Genomic DNA, 23,410 nt, shown 5'->3' on the forward strand with positions numbered 1-23,410 from the left:
TTTGGTCCCCCCCCTCCCAGCTCTGTGACACTTTCCAAGCTAGCAGTGCCCTCCAGGGGCAGATGCAGCTCCAGGAGAAATGCTCTGGTGCTGTTAGAAGCTGCTGCTGGTTAATTCAAATGGGACACTGTTCATTCAAGGTCACCTGCAGACTTGCTTAATGCCAATAGGAGGGATTCAAACACCGCAGAATCTCTCTCACCAAATATAAAGGAAACTCAGTGGAAATAGATTTGAAGGTGGGGCCGAAAAACTCGATGGACGATGTCTAACGTGTCCATTGGAACGTGTCCGAATAAGAGCTGGCCGATTTTTCCATTTTCTGAATACTACCCTGCTTTTCCAAGGAATGAACTGTCCACGCTCTCAGTTGTCTTGTCTTCCTTCAGCAGCTCAGCCACTGGCCATTTGGATCCTATTGTCATTCCCACATGTAGCTTCAGTTACATTTATTTATCCATTTCATTGAATAAGCAACTGTCACGATGCACTTACTTGATTTATAAAATATCAAAAATCGATCATTGAATAATTCTTGATTTTGTTACTTGCACAGCTGTTTGTTACTTTTAAAAAAAAAATATGAGTTTGAGCAATTGAATGATTTCAGAGGCAGCTGGGCAACTTTTCTTTAAGTCTGTTACTTATGGTCCCTAAATGGTCTTACTCATAGTTGACTGTGACTTTAAAAAATGAACAAAATGGATGTGAAGGTGCAAATTGAGATCTGATTGTCGTAGCACTTCAGTGCCATGCTAAAAATCATGAACAGGGATTTGCAGAGACTTTGATGCCAAAGGCCACAATTCTCAGCTCTTGGTATCTTGAGAGAATGACAAGGCATTACTAATTTCAAGGAGCTACCAACATTCTGAAGACAAAGTGACTTTGAGTTCTCTTTTTTGGAAGCAAATGTCCCACATAGTCTGTTTTCCAGAAGAGTAAATGTTGCAAAACCAGATGTTCCCACGGCCCCCCCAGTCTGCGAAGTGGTTAGGGGATGTGCCTGCAGGGGCCTCTCCGTGGCTTTGTGACACTCGTCATGCCATTGGGGCGTGGACTGGTGGGTCGATTTCCGGGTGATAACGCAGTGTCCTGAAAGAGTGAATGAACCGCTTTGATCCGGTGGAGGGTGCCGAGAGACTCAGACTGCTAGCAAACATGAAGATGGCTGCCCTTCATTCAGACTGTCAGACTTGTTGATAGGACCTAGCTTTCTGACCTGATCAGGCCCTAGAAACATCTGCGAGAGCACTTTTGGCCAGAGGGTGGCAGTAGCATCAAACCTCCAGACACTTGGAGTAGATCCTTTTAAACAAAGGTGGGAGATTGAGCTGTTGGAGGCTGAATAGAAGATGTGTTTCTGAATGCTGTTGACCAGAGAAAAAGATCCTTGGCCCTGCCTATTGTTCGTGCTTCAAAAAAACGGGGAAAGCGTTTTGGTCTGTGTCGACCTGCACATCTGCTTCAGGAGCACCCAGTACGCTAGATTTTAATGGACAAAACAGATCACTTTTAAGGGGAGGAGGATGATCATTTACATTTAAAAAGAACGTTTCATTTCTTGGTTAAATTGCTTAAATCTTACTTCTCTGACACGGTAGAAAAGCTACAAGGACGGAAGATATTCTCCTCAGTAATAACTGCCGACCAAGGTTGGACTAGAAATGAAGGTGCATGTTTCTGAAATTATCATTGGTCAGTGAGGAAAACGGGTTTGGGTTTATAAATGTGTTTGGCATGTGGAGCCAAGCATTCCTCCCAATGTCTTCGTTTAATGAGGGCCCCCAGATGGTCATCTCTTTATGTCTCACCATCTGAACTCCTTTGGATGGGATGCCAGCCATGGCTGGATCCCCAGCCCTCAGCACAATTCCTGGCCCATGGTGCCGGGCACATAATAAATGTCTACTGACTGAGTGCCAAAAGTATGGTCCGTACACAGTGGGGCCATTGCCTAAGCAAAGGCTAATGGTGTTGTGGTAACAATGTTTAGTGTGAGCATCTTGCTGTATAGGGTCGAAGGCTATTTTAGTCACCAATAGAAGTCTCTTCTCCTGCTGAAGCCACAGTGCTGCCATTTTACTCTCAGGAGAGCCCGTTGGCCAATAATCTTTGACTGTGGTAGTGGTTGTTTGCCTCATGATGAAGCCTCTACACGCTGTCATCTAGCCCAGGTTGGCATCTTGTTCCAAAGACTCCTATGAGGAGACTTGGAGTTGCTCAGAATGCAGGGAAACATTTAAATATGAAAAACAAGCAGGTGTGTGGAGGAGGCACAGGGTCCTGGGGAGTCGGGAGTGGGGTCGGGGGGAGGAGGGGGAGAGAAGGAATAGGTGTTTGCATATCAGAGACGGGAAGAATGTTCTCCATCTTTTACATGTGGTTCAGGGTCTGGGGTCCAAGGATCACCCAGCAAGTTTGCAGTGACCCTGCTCCTTATAGATCTGCTGACCTAGTTTGGGCTTGTTTGCTGGGTTAAGCCAAACACTTGACACATTTGACAACGTCTGTGCCCTTCTCTTTACCTCCTCCAAAGCTGTACCCAAAAAGGAAATTGGGTTGGTTTGGTATGACTTGTTTTTTGTTACTAGGAGCAACTGCTTTCTCTCAAAGTCAGTCTCAATCTCTCTCTCTCTCTCTCTCTCTCTCTCTCTCTCTCTCTCTCCCTCCCTCCCTCCCTCCCTCCCCCTCCCTCTCTCTGTCTCTGTCTCTCCCTCCCTCCCTCCTTCCCTCCCTCTCCTTCTGCCTGTTTTTTCCTCTATCTAATAATTGCTGACATTTTGAAACATCAGCCATTTCCCAATGTGCCACCTGCATGAACTCTCCATTGTAGCAAAGAAAAGCCATGTCTTACAGAATGTGTCATTGGCTTGTGTTTCGTCATTTATTCTCCAGAACTGTTGCAGTTAATCTGAGTTCAGTGGCCCCTTTGTGCTGTTTTCATTTGTGTTATCTTAGTTATATGTGCTTTCCTCTAGGCTTTGCTTTATCACTTTTTGCAAGTCTTACCATGTTTTTATGAATTCCTCTTTTTCATAGTTTCTTCTATTTAATTACATAAATGTAACACAGTTTGTTCTCTCTCTCCCTCGATGGGCACCTACTTTGTTTCACTTATTTTGCTACTACCAAGAATGCTGCCGTGAGTGTTTTGGAATGCATGAGTCCTTCCTCTGTGTCACTGATGTCTCTAGACTATATGCCCACTAGTGGGGTGGCTGTGTCAGAGGGGATAAAAGATGAGGGACTTTTCTCACTTTATTGCAAATTGCTTCCTGGAATAATTGGCCCAATTCACAGCCACTGAAATTGTTTTAATTTGCCTCTTTCCCTATAGCCCCTTCAACATTGATTGTTTCTACATTTTATCATCTTTGATAATTTGCTGTATGTGGGAAGAAATCTCAGAGATATTGTGTGTGCATTTCTTTTGTTAGTGAGTGAGAACATTTTCCTATGTGGTTCTGGAACATTTGCTTTGCTTCTGAAAACTCTTTTCATCCTTTGGCTCACCCACTGGGGAACAGTTCTTGATCCTACATGTTTGTATCAATTCCTTATAAATGTAGAATATTATATTTTCATCATAAGTCTTTGGTTCAGAAATTTCCCTACAATTGCTAGTTTCTCATTTTAGACTAGTTGCATTGCTTTTGTTTGTGCAAAGGGCTTTTAAATTTAGATAATTCAAATTATTTTATTTTTAATGCTTACTTTGACTGCTTAAGAGTTCTATATTGAGTCTTGAAGAGGCTACATTGACCAAGGGCAGACTGGGCTTTTATGTAAATGGGCATAACCCTAAGCATAATACTTTAAGATTAATTAATTAAAGCCAAATGTTCTTAGTTTAGTTCCTCCAGATGACAGTCAGTGTGGAAGTGCAGTTCCCTATATAAGAATGAATTTTATATGTTTTTTAAAGAATATGTCTAGTCATAATCTCCTTCATGTCTGGCCCAGTGCTTTTGGTGCCAAGTGCAGGCTAAACTAGGGCAGTTGGATGGCACAGTAAACAGTGCCAGGCCTAGTGTCAGGAAGACTCACCTCTCTAAGTTTAAATCTCGTCTCAGATACTTCTAGCTATGGTACCCTGTCTGCCTCAGTTTCCTCATATATAAAATGAGTTGGAGGAGAAAATGGCAAACCTCTGCAGTATGAGAAAACCTCAAACAAGGTCATGAAGAGCAACAGTGAAGACTTGACTAAGCCAGGATGCACGAGTCCTCTCCCCACTCCCCCAAGTGGTCTGAGTTATTGATGCTTCACAGAACACTCCTGGGCTCGGTGCAGAGGAAAACCAAGTGGCAGCTGAGCTTCTTCCAGAATCATTAGCAGTTTAACAGTGGATGGCCCCGGTTATTATGGAGTACACCTGGACCTTTAAGCAAACAGCTGTAGTAGACTCCCTGTGACCTGGTAACTCACTAATTGGATGGCTCTTTTTGATTTAATTACAATTAAATTAATTTCACATGTAAATTAAATGAACTACATTTAATAATAATAATTTTGGTGTAATAATGACACGTGTTCATAGCGGCCCTGATGCATTCCAAGGCCCTAGCGTAAGAGAAGCATAAAGGTATGTTTGATGTCAAGTGACTGATGAATTTATTTTCAGTATGTGAAAGATCTTTTTGGAGGTGCTTCAGAACTTCCAGAGATCTTTGAGAGTCGCTGTGGTTAACAGTCCTTCGGCCCGTGGCCGATGTGGCCGATGTGGCTGACGTGGTTGACGTGGCCGACGTGGCCAGTGTTCTGATAGGCCCTCTGTTGCCATGGCCCGAGCCTGGTCTTCGCAGAGAGGGAGAATGCAGCAGAACTTGGGCCCTTCTACCAGAGTTTTTGTGAGCCCCGGGGCCTCAGCATCTGACTTGGCCATATTTTGTTTTCTTTTCTTCCCTTGGAAACAGGTGTGATGTAATCAGAGCCAGGGCCTCTGTTCCCACCGAGTCCGCATGTCAGACCCTCTCAGGGGGCAAAGTGCTGGTGCCATGGGCAATAGGAAGGGCAGGGCAGCCCAGGGTTGCAGGGACTCCGAGATTCTTTAAGCCCGTCCTTTCCCTTGCTCTTACTTTTGTTTTTTGTTTCCTGGGAAATTCCAGCCCCCAAACCCACATATAGAATGTACCAGTGGTACAAAGGAGCCCTTCCCATCTCTGCTGAGAAAAGAGAAGGGCGTCGCACCATCCGACTCCAAGAGCTGACGCTAGATGTTTAATTTAATTGTGTTGCAGGTGCCTTTCAGTGTTGACTCATCTTAAGTTCTTGTTGTCACGTTGTGTGCCGTTATTCTGGTTATCAACACCTCCCCCCCCCCCCACCGCCATTTGTAGCAGTTCCTGTCTTTCTCTCAACTCAGGCACTGTAGAATTGAATTGATCGTGTGCTCAATACGAGGCATTACGCTGGGGTGGGGTGGGAATACAAGTACAAAGAGTGAGACGGTCCCTGTTTGCAGTGAGTTCATATTCAAGTTCAGAGAGAGAATACGTGTGTATCTATATATAGCATGAATCTAAAGTTGACAGCTACACACGGGCATTATACATGTGTACGGATACATACAACCCATAGTGAACTTCAGGGCATTTGGGCAGGAAGAGTCACTGAAGGCTTCATGCAGAAAGCGGTGCCTGAGATTGACCTTGAAATAAGAGGCAGAGGCGAGGAGGGGCGGCTCGGCGCTCTGGGCCAGGACATGGCCAGTGCAAAGGTGCGGAGACGGTGGGGTCAGGGGAGTGCTGTCCCCTGGGACTGGACGAGGGGGCCAGCCCTTGGGGTTGGTCGAGGAGGTTCATCCCGCGTCAGGTCTGTGCTGCAGAAGAATCCCTTGGGCTGAAGGCTGGTGCACTGACCGCCAGCTCATGAAGCCATCCCCACTGGCAAAGCTGCTCCATGCTCAGCTCTGGGGGTACAGATGCTCCTCAAAGAAAGCCAGTCTTTGCCCTCCAGGGGCTTTAGTCTAATGACGCTGAAAAGGGGTGGGGGCAGGGCAGAGAGAGTCAGAATGGGGGCAAGAGGTCTTTGTCCCACAGTGCCCCACCCCCCAGGGAGGGTGTGGCTGAGAACCAAGGCCGCTGGCAGCCAGGTCAGACTAGGACGGAGGATGGAGGAGGTGGGAGGGAATGAGACCCAGTGTCCTTGCAGAGGTGGCCTTGGCAAGGACCAGGACCTCCCCTTTGGCAGTGTTGTTGCTGTTGTTTGTCCTTTGTTCTTGGAGAGGACCGGGACTCGCGGTGAACTGGTCTGAAGGGAGGCAGGGCTCTGCAGGGGCTCCAGACTCCCCCCTCCTCAGCCATCTGGGCTCAGTGGCCAGATCTACATCAGGATGACCGGAGATGACTCCGGATGTTTGAGGCACTAGGGGGGATGGGACCTGCCCAGGGTCGTACAGCTAGTGTGTGTTGGAGGTGAGATTTGAACTCGGGTCCTCCTGACTCCAGGGCCAGCGCTCTACCCACTGGGCCACCTCACTGCCCCTCTGTGCCTTCTGGTTGAAAGCTGATTGAGCTTTGATGGACCTTAGCCGCAGCCTCCTGAGATGCCACAAGATGGCGCTCGTGCTTCAGGGTTCCGACAGTCGTTCTACCATTATGCCATGGGCGTTCATCAGAAGCCTGCTGGGTGTGAAGTGTGCGCCGGGCACTAGGCATGGGAGGACAAAAATAAAGACGCCCCGACCTCAAAGAGCTTCCATCCTTTGGGGGAGGGAGGGAGGTGCCGATGACCTAGGCACGCATAGAGCAGATATGAGACAGTTTGGGGGCATCCATTCCCCGCCCCCCCCCATACACACACAGCTGGGGGGTGAGGAGAGACCTCCTCCTCATGGCAGTGCCAGAGCTGTCCTTGGAAGGAACCTGGGATTGTGAGAAGCAGGGATGGTTGGGCTGGACCCAGGACCAGCCATTGCTGAGACTCAGAGTAGGCAGAGTGAGTGGTGTGTATGGAGAGCCACAGGAAGGCCGGCCTGGACACACCGGAGAGTGAGGGAGAGCCGGCCGTGTCTGAGGAGCCTGCAGAGGACGGTCAGAGCCAGGGCACAAGGCCCCCTCGGTTTGCCCCAGAGGCCATAGGCAGCCCCGCGGATGTGCACTGGCCTGTGCCTTGCTAATGCCATTGGGACATCTGTGTGGAAATTTGGTTCAACAGGGGAGAGGCGACGATGGTCTGAACTAGGGGGAGGCCTTGGGAACAAGGAGAAGGGACGGGAGACGTCCTGTTCAGGTAGGGGGAGGCCCCACAGTCTGTCTGGTGAATAGTCACGCGGCCTCAGGGAGGCTCCAAGCTGGCAAGGCTGCAGTTTTCTCAGCCAGAAAATGGGGACAGCGGTGCCCAGGAAACTCAGACGCTCACCTGGAATCCTGGTGCCCTGTGTCTGAGGTATCCAGAACGCCGGATTTTGGTGTCTCAGGAGCTGAGTCCGAATCAGAACTGTGAGCCTGGTTCTGAGGCTCTCTGGGCCTTGGCTTCTTTATCTCTGGCTGAGGCCCTAAAGCTAAGATCCCTGATACTGCTCCTTGAATCACCAGTCTATACTATACGCCTCCTAACTCCCAAAGGGTGCTTTGGGACCTGCCAGCCTCTCCTGCCCCAGGAAGAAGGGGCATTCATTTCTATTGGCCACAGCTGTCCCATTAACCTAGACCGTAGTCCTATCTCCTCTGGAACCTGGCTTCATCCGTCATTGCCTCACTTCTGTATCTTCCGTGTCTCCTCCTCTTCTGAGCCTACAAATATGGCCCTTTACCCTGAGACACAACAGACCAAGACAAAAACACCCCAGGCCGACACCCACGACTCTACTACTCTCACCCCCCCATCTGATTTTTGTTCTCTCCTTCCCTGCCGGTCGCCTCAAGAGAGCAGTCTACACTTTCCTCTCGGGCTGTCTCAGCACCCACTCATTCTAGTGTCTACACTCCTACCAGGACACCGAGGCAGTTGTCCCAAGGTCGTTAGGCATCTGGCCTTTTCCTGTCCTAGTCACCCTTGATTTCTGCAGCATCTAAAACCGTAGGCAGTCCTCTTGTTTAAACCCTCTCCTCTGGACTCAGAGTGAAGAGATCGGCTTCCAGATAGACTCTGACACTCCCTGGCCGTGTGGTGTTGGGCTTGTTAGAGGGTTTGTTTCTCCTGGGCGTCCCTGGGGGTCTTGGGGGAGTCTCAGCACCCAACTCACCTCATCTGTAAAGTAAGGGTGATTATAGTTTGACCATCTCCTTTTTAGTGGTATTCTGAGAAAAGCCTGAGAGTAGAGACCGGCGTAAAGCCGAGTGATTCCGTCACCAATGCTTCAGGCATTCTGACCGCCATCTTTCTACTCCCTTGACTGATCAAAAGCCCCAGACATTTTAGTCAACAGCAGTCCATCACCATGACTGGCCGGGCTTTGGTGGGACACCTCTCTGCTAGTTCTTGGATTTGTCTAGCCCTTCCCACCATGATAGGACGTCCTGCCTGTGGCTTTCGCTGCATCCTGGAATGAGGCCTCCGAGTCCGACTTTGTTATTGTTTCTAGTATTGGCGCCTGCTTTTACAACAGGCGATAAAACACTCTCCACATCGTGGTGTAGTGCTGGGACCTTGGCCTGTTGGTTGGTAGCGTTAAATGAAGAGAGCCTCAAAATGTGCAGTGTTGAAAAGCAGGGGTTACTGATGGCATCAAAGAGCTAAGTTCTGTCCAGGGCATTAATATGAAAGTCAGACACTGGAAAAGACGAGACCGAAGATCCACCCAGACCACCACTAAAATGCTGCAGGTTTTCAAGAAGACCTGCTTTACAGAGCAAGGAGGACACATGTTTCCATAGCAACCTTGAATTTGTAAAACAGCCGAAGAAAAGAGGTCTGGTAAGGTAACTGGAGAGACAAATAAACAAAATGGAAGCCAAAAATTAATTCACATCCTGAGCTTTCACCTCTGTGCTGGAGGGAGGGGAGGATTGAAGCTTTAAGATATCACTGGGGTTCATCGAGGCGGGAAGAGCAGTCAGGGAGAGATATCTTGGTTCTGAGCCGTCATGAGGGTGGAAGTCCCAGGTAGTTGCTGGCTGACTCCTTCTGTATACACAGCAACCAGCCTGCCTAGAAGTCAGATGGGAGCTGATGGAGGCCTTTCAGCACTGGATGGGGTTCCTGGTTTCCTGCATTAGGCCTTTCCTAGTCTCCCCAGTTGTTATTGTGCTGTCTCTCCTGAAATTACTTGGATACTTTTGTGTACTCGTTGTAGTTACTCATCCGTGTGCATGCCCAGGCCCTGGGTGACTTTGGCTGTCCCCCAACGGCCTTCGCACCACCCTGTCCTCCCAGGCCACACTCCACCTCCCAGCCACTGCTCTGTTCTCTGAACCACTAGACCTCTCCAGACCAGGATGAGTTTCCCTCAGCTTTTGAACCACCCCCTGGGGCTGGTTTGTCCTAACTGATGAGTCTGTTAGCTCAGGCTCACCTGATCTGCCCCATCGAGCTGGCCCCAGACCAGCTTCCGGCCTTGTGCTTCCCTCCATGGTTTGCCTCATACTCTCTGAATGACTTCTGAATGAGACATTTCTGGTGAGTCGCCTGTGGCCCCATGGAAGTTTCTGTGCCTTCCCTTCCGTGGCCACCGTCCTGTTTGCGTGTCACCTCTTCCTCTTGGAATGCAGGCTTCTGGAGGACAGGCATTCTCTTTCCTTTGTATGTCTGTGCTAACACAGGCCTCTCCCCTGGGAGGGGATGCAGAGCCCACAGTCCAAGGAGAGCTTGAGTGGAAGAAATCACAATGACCTCTGAGCCACTGTGAGCTTCAGAATTCCACGGGACACACACAGGTGCCGTCTCTGCTGCTGCGGCGGTCTGAGTTCAGAGCTGGCTCTCCCCATGCACCCCAGGGCGTTCCCCATCGGACCCCACACACCTCATCGACAAGCCCATGGCACAAAGACTTAGGGCTCAGAAGGGTGGTTTGGCTCCTCTGTGCTCACTCGTCCTTCCGGCCACGGTCAAATCCTCACGGCAGGCCCTTGGGGGCCACTGAGTGCAGACCTTGCTTTTTGCATCTGAGGAAACTCCCCACCCCACCACGAAGTGAAGTGTTTGCTCGAGGTTGAATGCCGGCAGGAGGAGGGTGGGGGGCTGGAGATTTGAATCCTGCTCCTCTGACTGCCCTGTTGGCCACCGTAGTGTTTGTCATCATCACCAGAGAGCAGGAAGAGAAGAGAGAGAAAATCAATTTCCAGTCAGCTGGACCGATTGTTTAAAATGCTCCTCGAAAAGGTGGTGGTGGGGGATGGGTTATCTTTTCTCTGTCTTGCCCTTCACTTGCTCCCAAGGACTGCAAGAGAAAGTGCAGTTGGTTGGAAATCATTACTCTGCCTTCTTCCGCCCTCATGCTATATTATTAAGTCAGGTTGCAGTTTTATAAATTACTTTGATACTTTGATCCGTGATTTCATTAGTGTGGGCAGAAATCTCCATGCCAGCTTATCCTGTGTCACTTTTGTCCATGCTCTTACCATAAAGCCTCCATAGAGGATGTGCCCAGGACGTTGAAGGCCTCAGGATGGAGAATCCTGGCTAAAGGCCTTCATACCCAAGAACAGAGGATTATGGAAGTCAGGTTTTGATGGGGACAAAAAGGTGAGATTGAGGGCACTGAGTGTCCACGAAGGTGGACAAGGACTGAATGGGAGAGGATTATAACCTCCCAGATTTAGTGATGGGAGGGACATTTAGGGCTGACCAGTGCAGCCTTCTACGTGCATAGAGGAGCAGAATGAGGGCCAGGGAGGAAAAGTGACTTTTCTGTCTGAGCTCACCCAGCTGGGGAATCACAGAGCCGGGAGCTGGACCCACGCCCTCGGACTCCAGATTCAGTGTTTCTGTAGCTCCCTTTGTTGCTCCCATTCTGTCTTCCCGGCTCCAATCCCGTCATTGTGATACTAGGCACCACTGAGAGTTGGTGAAATGGATTATGGTCATGGTAACATGGCATTGAGCCCGAAACCAGGACAGCGTAGTAAAATAAATCCAAAGAGAAAACCGCTTTGCAGCCTCGGCACTGATGCCCAGTCCTACCTGACGTTGTTGATTAGGTCTCTGGTGAAAGGGGCAGGGAGAAAATGTGTTCTCCCAGAATGGCTCCTGATAGGAAAGCCTTCAGGAATCAAGGAAGGAGGAGACAAGGACCAGTGCAGAGATGGCCCAGAGAAGTGCCACAAACATCTGCAGAGTGCCACAGAGGTGCTCCGATGCAGTGGTCACAGGGCCTCACTCGTACAGGCGGGCAGCCCGAAATACTCATTGCCTTGGCTTGCCTTGTCCTGGCCGATCTCTGGTCAGGTCGAGGTTATACCAGAGACCTCTAAGCTCCCTTTCACTCTGAGGCTCTGTGACTTAGGCTGAAGCAGCTTACTGAGTTCTTGAGTGTTTGTGCAGAAGATGTAGTCTCCTTCATGGTGGTCTGTCGGTGGTTGTTCTGAAGACTGGGAGTCAGGGGGACCCACCGTCCTATGAAGGGAGGCTGCTTATTGCCTTGGGGCCTGTGCAGAGACAGATTCCAACAACTCCATTCTTCCTTCACTGAGGAGAACCCATGAGCTGTAACCGGTTGGACAGAAAGGTAGTTGAGTGGCCACAAATGCTCATGGGTAGCATACATTTCAATGTTACCGATAACGAGTTTCGGAATGAAATTTCTGTGGCAGCTTCATATATGGCAATAGAACCCCTTAAAGATTGGTGGTTTTTAGGACATTGGGGTGGTAGAATACAGTTCTGAAAGCTGGTGGCACCTTCCATGTTGGGATTGGCTCATTCTTTATGCTTGTATCTCATGTCCCACACGGTACCTGGCACGGAGGAGGTGTTCCTTCATTAGCTTTTACATAGTGCACATGCCTATACGTTCAGTAGTTTAACTTCTAGTCGGTAATAGAAAGTATTCTTCATTCATGTCTCCTAATGACTTGTTGATCTAAATATCTTTATTCCTTCTCAGAAAGAGGTATAATCTCTTTTCCCTATAGGTTGGACCTCAAGGACTGGACTGTGTTGTGTTGCATTATTAATTTTTCCGTGAACCTTGGAAAAAATTGTTTGGGGACCTGACAAATCAGTATAAAATCCATTGAAAAAGAAAAACAATCACTTTCGAGTGTTTTTCTTCTGTTGAGGGCCTTTCTCAATATCCAGTAAGGCCAAGAATACGTAAAATTTGATCAGAATGATCTTTATTTTGGGGAGAGTGCTGACAACTCCAGCCTCGTACTCTGTTGGCTATTTCACAGCGGGATCTTTTCACTAAGAAATTCTTTTAAATAGAACGATAGGATGTACTGCATAGAATCACTTAATTGAAGAGTGTATTTGTTTTCAAGTGTAGGTTCGCCCTAGAGGCGTCCTCTGATGCTTTCGGTAGTAGATCCAACAGGAGATCCCATGGGATCTGCACTCATCTCATGATCATAGAGTCAGACACTGAGATGGATCTATAACCCAGTCACATCCCATGTGTTGATTCCTCCTGTGAATGCAGGTTGAGACCCGCCTATGTTTGCTCATCCTCTTAGACTCTTGTCTATGACGTCCCTGCATTTTATCACAAGGGATCCACCAAATATGCTAGAGGACTCTCTTCATTTCTCCCGTCATCTGCTGGATGAGTTGGGCCCGGGAGGAGAACAGGCCAAACTACCTTTGCCTCTCATGTCCTTAAGACTTTCCTCTGAAACCAAAACCTGTTTCTTTAATACCAGCGTCCTGCTGGGGTTGCATGTGGCAGGGTGCGTGATGGGTGCAGCATGTAACTAATGTGGAACTTTGAAGAGGAGCTGGGGGCCATAGAGGACAGGAAGGATGAGAAGGAGGCAGCCAGAAGGTTCCACTGGCTATTAATGTTTTCCAGAGATGTTCGATAAACAGTGAATTTTAAAAATTAGGGCGGTGTGAGCATTGACATTCGATTTGAATTTAGTAATAGCCAGCATGCAAGTTATATTAACACTGCATTGTCTAATGTTAGTATTTCATGTGTCTGAGCATTGACCTCATGTTTGTGTCTTCACATCTTTCCCCAGCGACCTCAAATGCCAAAAGGATGAGGAAGTAATGGAGCCTCTTAATTACGCGGAGCAGCTTCCAGTGGCTCAGATCATTCACCAGGTTGGTCTGATGCTTTCTCTTTGTGAAATAGACCAGACAGCTGCTTTTGTTAGGTTTTTCAGAAAAGACGGGGCGCTGCTTGAAGGCACCCGTCGGTTCTGTTCGTTAGGCCAGCACCATTCTGAGCCCAGGATTCAGCTGGGACTGTGTAATGCCAGATCTCTCGCTGCCTGACCATACGAAACAGGCCGAGACCCAAGTGAGCCTGTCTTTTGTATTTATTTCGAAACAACAAAGCTCAATTTCCAGAAACTTTCACTTGGAAGCCCAATGCATGGTGCTTGTTAAATGGCTAGGTAGAATAGCCCAGAGATGGTCATTAGGGTGAGATTGCCCTCCCCATTATCAGTCCCTGTAAAGGAGAACTGTGAATGCAGCGCCGGCAGTTTTTCCATTTCCAGTTCTAGTGACTTTGCCACGCTGTCTGCATAGCCGTAATCACTGAAAGAAGCGCCCTGTTTGGAGTTGGGACTTAGGCCCTCACTGTTGTTTGAACAGTCCTTAGCTGCCGCCCTGCTGGGCCCGATGTGCTCGTAATTCTCAACATCCTCTTGACTACTGTGGCTATGGCCATTGGACCTCACCTTGTGGGCCAAGAGGACAAACGAGAAGTCTTTGCGCCAGAGTTCTGCAGACTCTGGTGGTTCTTGATTAGTACTGTCAGGTCTCCCCAAATATCACCAGTGAGCCAGCATTTTGTTTTTTAGCTGAGTGTTTGCTAGAAGCCATGCCTGTGTCCAATTCTTAAAGGAAACAGGCTCTCTTGTAGAGTTTTAAGTCTGGGTGTTCTTTTTAAGAGTGTGTCTTGTGGAATTAAAAATACACACACACATAGAGACCAGCAGGGCAACATTTGACTGAAATTTGTACCTTGCGAAGACACTCGGGTTGGAAATCAAGTCCAGTTTATATGTCAGGAACTCCCTGCTATTGTAGTGCTTTGGATGGCCCAACAGCCGGCAAATGTCACCCTCAAAATTCTTTCTTCTTGGCTGACTGTTCACAAATGGGGGGAGCTGCAGAGTGGCTGGCAAGGCAGTGTGTCCTTAACTGTGTGAGTGAGCAGCAGCGAGCAATGTGGGGCTGTTCAGGACTGGTGCAGGGGCCCCCGGGAGGGAAACCAGCCCACCTGCAACGTCAGCAGCCTCTTCACAGCCCGAGGCACCGCATCCATTCCGCGTAGACTGCGAGGGCCGTCCGGTGCGTCCCACATCCCAGCTCACTGTTTTTGCCTTCCAGCAGTGGAGCGTAGTATTTTAAAGAATTTTGACATCTACGACACCATATTAGAATTAGGCCTTTGACCGAAGGCGACATTTCGCCCTCTTTCTTCTAAAGGTTCAGTTCACGGAGGTGGAGGCGGGCCGCTAAGTTATGGCCTCCTCTCGACTGACAGCCCTGGCACCTTTGGGACCAAGGGGCGCTGGCTTACATGCCGTCTTCCCCGCACATGCTGGTCTCTGAACGCCGTGTTCCCAGGATGGCTCTCTGGGACTCTCGGGAGAGCAGAGTGGGAATGCAGAAAGGAGTGGAGGCCTCATCAGTGCACGCAGATCGCAAGCTGTCCGTCAGTCCCGTGCAGTCAGGTGAGCGTCTTGCCAAGGCGCACACGGCTCAGCAGTAGGACTTGAACTCAGCCTTTGGGACTTCAATGCCAGCCTTCTGCCCATGACGTGAAACTTCCCACTTGGACAAGAAGGAGGCTCTTTCCCCTTGAAGCTTTGGCACTTTCATTGTCACAGGACTCAGAACCTTTCCCTGCGCTCACTTCCCCCACCTTGCTCAGCCTACTCATCCCGTAAAGCAGAGCCATGGTGGTGTTCACAACTCGCCGTGTCTCCCTCCCTCTGGATGTTTCTTCTAGTGGTCAGGCTTCCAGCTCCTGCGAGCTTGGTTCGAGGTTTTATAAACTGGGGCAGAGTGTTCTCCAGCTGGTATTTCCCCACAGGCCTTGCCTCAGCAGGCAGAGGGAGCAAGTCAAGTCATTGTTTTGGGGGACTGTCCCAGGGAGACAGATGGGAGAAGAAACGCACAATTTTCAATATAATTAAATTTTACAGTTACTTCACAGCCATTAATTTTAAACTCAAACCACTCAGCTCTTCCTTAATAGCTTAAATTTAGAATTAAGATATGGATTTTATGACGGAAAGATGACACTTTTTAATGGAAAATTTACACTGTTCTTTGTGTCTTTGCTAAGAAATGGCCAACAGATGGGTTCAGTTACATTTGTTTGTCTATTCTTGGGTTCATTTCACTTTAATCTGTTAAAATAAAAAGGTCATTAGCATCGCGTAGCGGTTGTTGATTTTCATAAAGTAAGATCAGGTAAGGATTTGAAAGGGACAGACTGTGCTTGGCCTCTGAGAGACAGGGTTCCTCTTTCCCCAGAATCAGGGGATTGTGAAAGCGGCTCAAACACGTCCAGCATGGCTGTGGGTGTCTTCATCTCCCAGGTCCCTGATAAGGAGCTTCAGTTCCGGGGCCTCCCTTGCATTTCCTGCCTTTTCTGATCTGCCTCCCCTCCCCCTCTTCCCTGCTTCCCTTCTCTACCTTCTGGCCCTGGGCAGTCACTGTCCTTGGTCTCCATTCACTGTGCCTGGCACCTTCTTGTCAGACATTTGTGTTCTGTTGTCCCTTGGCCTCACCCCAGAACTGGACGGCCTCTCTCCACCTCTTGCGTTGCCCTCTCTGGAGCACGGGTCACCCCTGGAAACGCAGCTTAGTCGCTCAAAGCAATATTGCTGTTATTGGACACAACCTTCTCTTGGCTCTACGCATTTCACTCGTGATTTCATGCAAGTCCATCTCTGCTTTGCCAAGGTCTTGGAGCTCATCGTTTCTTATGGCTCAGTGGTGTTCCATCGTAGTCATGTGCCGCAGCTTGTTTACCCATTCCCCAGTGGATGGGCATTCCCTCAGTTTCCAGTTCTTTGCCACCACAAAGAGAGCTGCTACAAACAGTTTAGAACAAACAAGTTCTTTTCCTTTTTCCCCTAATCATCTTGGGAAAGAGACCTAGTGGTGGTATTGCTGGGTCAAAGGGTGTAGGCAGTTTAACAACTCTTTGGGCACAATTCCAGATTGCTCTTCAAAATGGTTGGATTAGTTCACAGTTCCACCAACAGTGAATTAGTATCTCAATTTTTCCACATCTCCTCCAACATCTCTTACTTTTCCCTTCAGTCATTTTAGCCAATTTGATAGGTGTAAAATGATATCTCAAGGTTGTTTTAATTTGTATTTCTCTAATCAATAATGATTTAGAACTTTTTTTTTTTTGGTGAGGCATTTGGGGTTAAGTGACTTTCCTAGGGTCACACAGCTAGTAAGTGTCAAGGCTCTGAGGCCGGGCTTGAACTCAGGTCTTCCCGAATCCAGGGTCGGTGCTCTATTCACTGCACCACCTAGCTGCCCTGAGCATTTTTTCATATGCTTATAAATTGTTTTGATTTCTTCATTGGAAAACTGCCTGTTCATACCCTTTGATCATTTATTAATTGGAGAATGACTTGTATTCATATGGATTTGACAAAGTTCTTTATATAGCTGAGATATGAGACCTTTATCTGAGAAAGTATCTATAAAATTCCCCCTTCCCCCAATTTTCTGCTTTCCCTCTGATCTTGGCTATGTTGATTTTATTTGTATAAACCCTTTTAAATTTAATGTCATCAAAATTATCCACTTTATACCTCACAATGCTCTCTATCTCTTGTTCATTCATAAATTCCTCTCCTGTCCATAAGTCTGATAGGTAATGTGTTCCATGGTTTTCTAATTTTCTTGTAATGTCTCTCTTTATATTGAGGTCATATATCTATTTTGGTCTTATCGTGTAAATGGTGTAAGATATTGGTCTGTGACCAGTTTCTGTCAGACTGCTTTTCAGCTGTCCCAACAGTTTTTACCGAGTAATGAATTCTTATTCCCCAAACTTGTGTTTACACTTGTCAAATACAAGGTTCCCATAGTCATTTGCTGTTGTATATTGTATGTCTACTCTGTTCTCCTGATCCATCTTTCTAAGTCTCAGCCAGTACCAGATAGTTTTGATAAGCACTGCCTTATAATATGATCTGGTACTGCTAAAGCTCCTTCCTTTTTATCCCATTAGTTCCTTTGATATGCTTGACCTTTTGTTCTTCCAAATTAATTTTATTATTTTTTTCCAACTGAGTTAAATGATTTTTTGGCAATATAATTGGGATGGCATTGAATCAATAGATTAATTTAGGTATAATTGTCATTTGTACTATATTGGCCCTGCCTACCCATACACAATTCATATTTCTCTGATTACTTAAGTCTGATTTTATTTGGATAAGATGGTGTGGGTGATATACAGTTTTACATTACTTTTAAATATGACAGTTTTTGTAGTTATGAAAGTGAGCTGCTTTTATCCCGAGGTGTCCTAAAATTTCTCAGAGGGCCATCTATCACATTGAAACAGAGATGCCATCCACATGCACAAGCTCCATAAGTACCCACTTGGGGGCGCTGCGCGGAGGGGAATGCGGGCCACGGCCTGGCGTGGCCTCTTTCGTGTCCATGCCCCGTGGGTTTTTAGGCAGTTTGCTTCTTTTTTCTCCGTATGGTTCCTCAGTTTACGTTACCGTCAAGCCCCTCAAACTGACTGGAAATGATAAGACTTAGGTGTAAGCCGGTGGAAAGGGACTCACTAAAGATAGAGAGGTTCTCTATGTCTAAGGAAAGGGTCATTGAAGAGAGTCCAAGAGGCCAGTTCAGGTGTTTGTCTGGGCTTGACAGACCTATTGGGTGTTTTATTGATGCCCATAAAAGGGGTACTTTGTCGTCAGAAGCTACAAGGAGTTTTCCGAGGCAGACGAGCAGACTGGCTGGATTCTGGCCTCTGGGCGGCTGCCCTGGGCCCCGTCCTCGCTGGGATCTCTCCTCCTCATGCAGACGCCTCTCTCTTCTCTCCCTACCTCCGATTCTCCTGCTTTGGGGCCTTCCCAACTCTGTGCCCTGGAGGCATCTCCTCTTTCCTTCCCAGGCCACCTTTCCTGTGGCCTCCTACTCACTCAGGCTCTTGGAATCATTCCAGACTCCTCCCCTTCACTCCCACCACAGACCCCGTGATTCCCAGCCTCTCCAACAGCTGCCAGCCAGGATAGACCCGGTTTATCCCAGCAGCCCCTTTCTTTACTCCCACAGCCTCCCACGTGATTGCCCTCCTGTGCACCCTGAGTGTGCCACTGTCGAGTGGGTGCTGGAGACTCCAGGGAATGGAGTCTCCTCTCTCTAGCGGCCAGAGACAAACCTAAGCTCAGTTGTGCCCCTTCCCCAGCTGGCCTTGGCCCCCCTCTTTCCAGGCTGGTTACTTGGTGCTCCCCTCCTTGTCCTCCACAGTCTGGCCAAACGGGCTGTGAGGGATGCCTGGGATTCACCTTTTCCTCACCTCCACCTCTTGGAGTCCACGGTTCCTTTCAAGACTCATCTTCTACAGGAGAGCTTTCCTCTCTCCATAGCAGCAAGTGTCTTTCCCCCCAAGGTTCACTTGGATCTGTTTTGTTCGTGTTTGTTTGTGATGCTCTCTGTACGTCCTGGAAGCTTAGGAGCCTCACAAGGGCCTGCACGGCACCAGGCCTGGGATCATGGGTGTTTAATAGATCCGAATGGGCTTGATTGAAATTATCAGCAAACTTGGGGGAAATACCCCAAATAACTGATAGCAATAGAAATGCAAATTAGGGTCACTTCTGAGATTCCCTTGGCAAGCAGGGCAAGACCAGAAATAGCCCATAACTTGGTTGGCAGGTTGAACTTGGCTGAAGTTTATGTTGCCTATTTTTTCTCCATAGTATTATTTTTTCCATCGCTTTGAATTATCTTTCTAACAAGTTGGGGATCTGAATGTATATAGGTAGCTGATTCAGGAATGACTCTCCCACTGAAAATGAATGGTTTCCTTGCCTTTAAAACATAAGTTCTGTTTTTTTTGTGATGCTCTTTGAGGGAATTTGGTGCCCCGCGCCTTTGGATTCTTTTCTTAAGAAATTATTCATGATGTGGAGGTGTGAGGCTTTTCTCTGAGTTACTATGTCTCTGCCTCTCACTCTTTCCTTGTGGACCCTACTTTCCCACACACTCTTCACTACCCACTCCTTTGCCCCCCTTTACACTCAAGTCCCTAAGTTAGAAAAAAGGAGCTAATTTAACTTGAAGGAATTTATCAAGGCCTTTGAAGAATTTTTCTATTTATTTGTTTTAATCCTCCGAGGAGATGTTGGTTTATAAGCTTCAGTTATCTTCATTGTAGTGTGTTTGCAAATATTAATTATTAACACTGCAATAGGAAATGACCAGCTATCACATTCAATGTTTCTCAGTGTGTTTGGATGTGTGAGCTACCCCTCCACTTGGCTGCAACATACTTTTAAATTTTAATTCACAGTGAAGATGTCATATCCACATACGATTTTAGTAGTGGTTGGTCACTGCATGAAGATTTCACATTTACAGTAAGGTCATGTTTACACTTGGTTTGGGGACTGGCTGCTGCTTGGCAGTTTTTTGCCTCCATTTCTGCTACTATCACTGCTGCAGCAGAAAGGGATTGGAGACTGTTCTAAAATGTTTCTTTATTCACGACCAAGTGGCCATCATCCTATGACAGGCCTCCCCATTTATACGTGGATGGTGTGGTCCATCACCAGGCCCATGCTCAAACTCTTCCCAGCAAGATTGAAACTGCCAGACGTCGTGCTCTGTCCAAACCGTCTTCAAGAACCCAGAACTCTTAGAAAGTGTTGGGATAGCTGGGAGGCAGCCTGGAGGAAACTCAGTATGAACCAGTACCTTCTACCATATACTGAGACGAGCCTCAGAGAGAAATTCATTAGTCAAGAAAGGTGACATCAGAAAAATGAGAGAAGGAAGAAGTGACATTCCAGATCTGTGGGTAGTGGATGAGTTCATGACCAAATAAGGGATGGAGAAGGTTGTAGAAGATGAAGGGAACAAACATTTATTAGCATGTTCCAGGCACTGAGTCTCATTTCTAGGATCTTTAAGGAGCTGCTTGGAATTTTAGATTTTATTGGTGCTTTTGATTGGTGTATCTTGTGCTCATCTCCTCATATGCTCTTCTGCCCCATCCCACCCCACACCCCAGGCAGCCCTCCTTTGTGACCAAGAGACGGTTAAGCACAAACCCCATCTGTCTGGACCTGCAGGCAGCACCCTCAAGCCTGTGCCTCCTTGAGGGACGGAGGAGATACATTTCCTCATCTCTTTGACAGGGTCAGCGAAGGCTACTTCAGGGACACATTTGCCTTCCCTGTGCTGTTCTTTTCATTTAGATACTCTTCTGATCCTGCTTCACTCTCCATAGGGCATTGAAATCTGCTTGTTTTTCACAATTCCTCACATTCCTTTTCTTACAGATCAAATAGTCCATTCTATTCATATAATACCACACTTTGGTCAACCTTTTCTTAAGTGGGCATCACCCACCATTAAGTGTCGTGATGAATATTTTGGTGCATTTGGGACCTTTTGTCTTTACCCTCAATGGGCTACGTTCACCTTCTCCCTGACTTGTGGGATCTTTAAATTGAACAGTTTCATCACTTTGTTTTCTAGTGTGATTGGACCAATTTGCAGCATGAGCAACAATTTCTTAGTGCGCCTTTTCCCCCATGTAGTCCATTAACTATTTCTGTCTTTCGTTATCTTTGCCAACTTGATTGGTATGAGGTAGAACTACAGAGTTGTTTTAATTTACATTTCACATATCACTCATTGTGATTTGGAGCATGTTTTCATATAGACGCTTATCTCTGAGAAAGACTTGCAGTCATGTGTTTTGGTTAATTCCTGAATAGCTTGATTGTCAGACTTGGAACAGTGGTATTTAATGCAGTGTTACAGTTTTGCACTTGTGTCTCTCTTCTTGGCCTAGCTGTGTTGATTTTGGTTATATCAGAGTTTCTTAAGTGTCTTGTTTTTTCTTTTTAATATAGTTTTATTTCCCAATTACATCTAATTTTTAAAAATATTTATTTTTTAAAAAATTTTGAGTTTTAAATTCTCTTTTCCTCCCTCTTCCTCCTTCCTTCTGAAGGAAGTCGAGCAATACTATACTCATTATTCATGCGAAGTCATACAAAACATACTTCCATATTAGTCACATTGCAAAAGAAGACACAGACCAAAAAAAAAAAAACTAAGAAAAATAAAGTAAAAAACAGTATGATTCAATCTGCATTCAGTAGTTGTCAGTTCTCCCTCTGGAGGTGGATTTCATTTTTCATCATAGGTCCTTTGGAACTGTCTTGAATCATTATCTTGATCAGAGTAGCCAATTTCCACAGTGGATCATTCTTTTTTTTTTTTTTAATGATTTATTTATTTTAGTGTTCAACATTTGTTTAGATAAGATTTCCAATTTCAAGTTTTTCTCCTCTCCCCCCCTCCCCTAGACAGCCGGTAATCTGATACAGGTTTTATATATATATATATATAAAATAACATTAAACATATTTCTGCATTAGTCATGTTATATGAGAAGAATCAGAGCAAAAAGGAAAAACCTCAAAAAAGAAAAACAACAGCAGCAAAAACAAAAGAAATAGTATGGTCTAATCAGTGTCCATATTCCACAGTTCCTTTTTTTTTTCCTCTGGATTTGGAGAGCCTTTTCCATCATGAGAACTTTGGAACTTTCTTGTACTGTTGGATTGGTGAGAAGAATCTAATCTATCGCAGTTAGTCAACGTGTGATGTTGTTGATATTGTGCATGATGTTCTCCTGGTTCTGCTCATCTCACTCATCATCACTTCATGCAAGTCCTTCCAGGTTTCTCTGAATTCCTCCTGCTCATCAATTCTTACAGCACAATAGAATTCCATTGCATTCATATACCACAACTTGTCCAGCCATTCCCCAGTTGATGGGCATCCCCTCAATTTCCAATTCCTTGCCACCACAAAAAGAGCAGCTATAAATATTTTTGTACATGTGGGTCCTTTTCCATTTTCCATGATCTCTTTGGGAAAAAGACCCCAAAGTGGTATTGCTGGGTCAAAGGGTATGCACAGCTTTATAGCCCTTTGGGCAAAATTCCAAATTGTTCTCCAGAATGGTTGGATCAGTTCACAGCTCACAGTGGATCATTCTTACGATATTGCTGTTATATACAGTGATGTTCTAGTTTTTCTCATTTCACTTTGCATCAGTTCTTATGTCTTCTTAGTTCTTTCGGAAATCATCCACTTTGTCCCTTCTTATGGCATAGCAGTATTCTGTCACAATCATATGCTGCAGCTTGTTCAGCTGTTCCCCAATTGATGGGAATCCCCTCAGTTTCCCACTCTTTGTTAACACAAAGAGCTCTTATAAATATTTTTGTACATATAGGTGTTTTTCCTTTTCTTTGATCTCTTTGGCACACAGACCTCATAGTGCTTTTGTGGGTCCAAGGATATATGCAGTTAGAGCCCTTTGAGTACAGTCCCAAATCGTTCTCCTGGATGGTTATAACAGTTCACAACTCCACCAACAGTGCATTAGTATCTCAGTTTTTCCACATCGCCTCCAACGTGTCATTTTCCTTTTCTGTCATGTTAGCCAATCTGTCAAGTGTGAGATAGATGGTACTTCAGAGTTGTTTTACTATGTATTTCTCTAATCAATAGCAATTTAGAGCATATTTTCATGTGTCTATTTATAGCTTTGATTTCTTCTGAAAATTGCATGTTCACATCCTTTGACCATTTAGCTATTGGAGAATGGCTCATATATATATTATAAATTTGGCTGAGTTCCCTATGTTTCAGAAATGAGGCCTTTATAAGAGCAATTTGCTATAAGTTCTCTCGTTTCTTGTTTTCCTTCTAATTTTGGCTATATTAGTTTCATTTGTTGCAAAAGCCTTTTCATTTCATATAATCAAAATTATCCATTTTACATCCTGTATCTCTATCTCTTGTTTAATCATAAACTCTTCTCTTAGATCTAACAGGTAAAATATTCCATGCTCCCCTAATTTACTTATGCTATCACCCTTGATGTCTAAATCATTTATCCATTTTGATCTTATCTGAGTATGTGGTGTGGGATGTTGGTCAGTGCCTAGTTTCTTCTAATCTGCTTTCTAGTTTTCCCAGCAGTTTTTGTCAAATGTTTAGTTCTTGTCCCCAAAGCTGGGGTCTTTGCATTTATCAAACACTAGATTACTATGGCCATTTACTACCATGTATTGTGTACTTAGTCTATTCCACTGAT

General features: G+C 46.3%; 1 protein-coding gene across 5 annotated transcripts in view; it reads left to right on the forward strand.

Annotated features, from left to right (window-relative positions):
- The window catches only part of PIGK (phosphatidylinositol glycan anchor biosynthesis class K), a 108,841-nt gene that overhangs the window by 64,518 nt on the left and 20,913 nt on the right, over window positions 1–23,410 (forward strand). For 4 of the 5 annotated variants that reach the window (XM_044004862.1, XM_044004863.1, XM_044004864.1 and 1 more), the window contains one exon: window positions 13,068–13,152. The exons of the other annotated variant lie outside the window; for it this stretch is intronic. In XM_044004862.1, coding sequence (XP_043860797.1) covers window positions 13,068–13,152 — 85 coding nt within the window. The remainder of the gene's footprint in view (window positions 1–13,067; window positions 13,153–23,410) is intronic. 5 annotated transcript variants of the gene reach the window in all.

This window comes from Dromiciops gliroides, chromosome 4, assembly GCF_019393635.1.
Source record: "Dromiciops gliroides isolate mDroGli1 chromosome 4, mDroGli1.pri, whole genome shotgun sequence".
Lineage (NCBI taxonomy): Eukaryota > Metazoa > Chordata > Mammalia > Microbiotheria > Microbiotheriidae > Dromiciops > Dromiciops gliroides.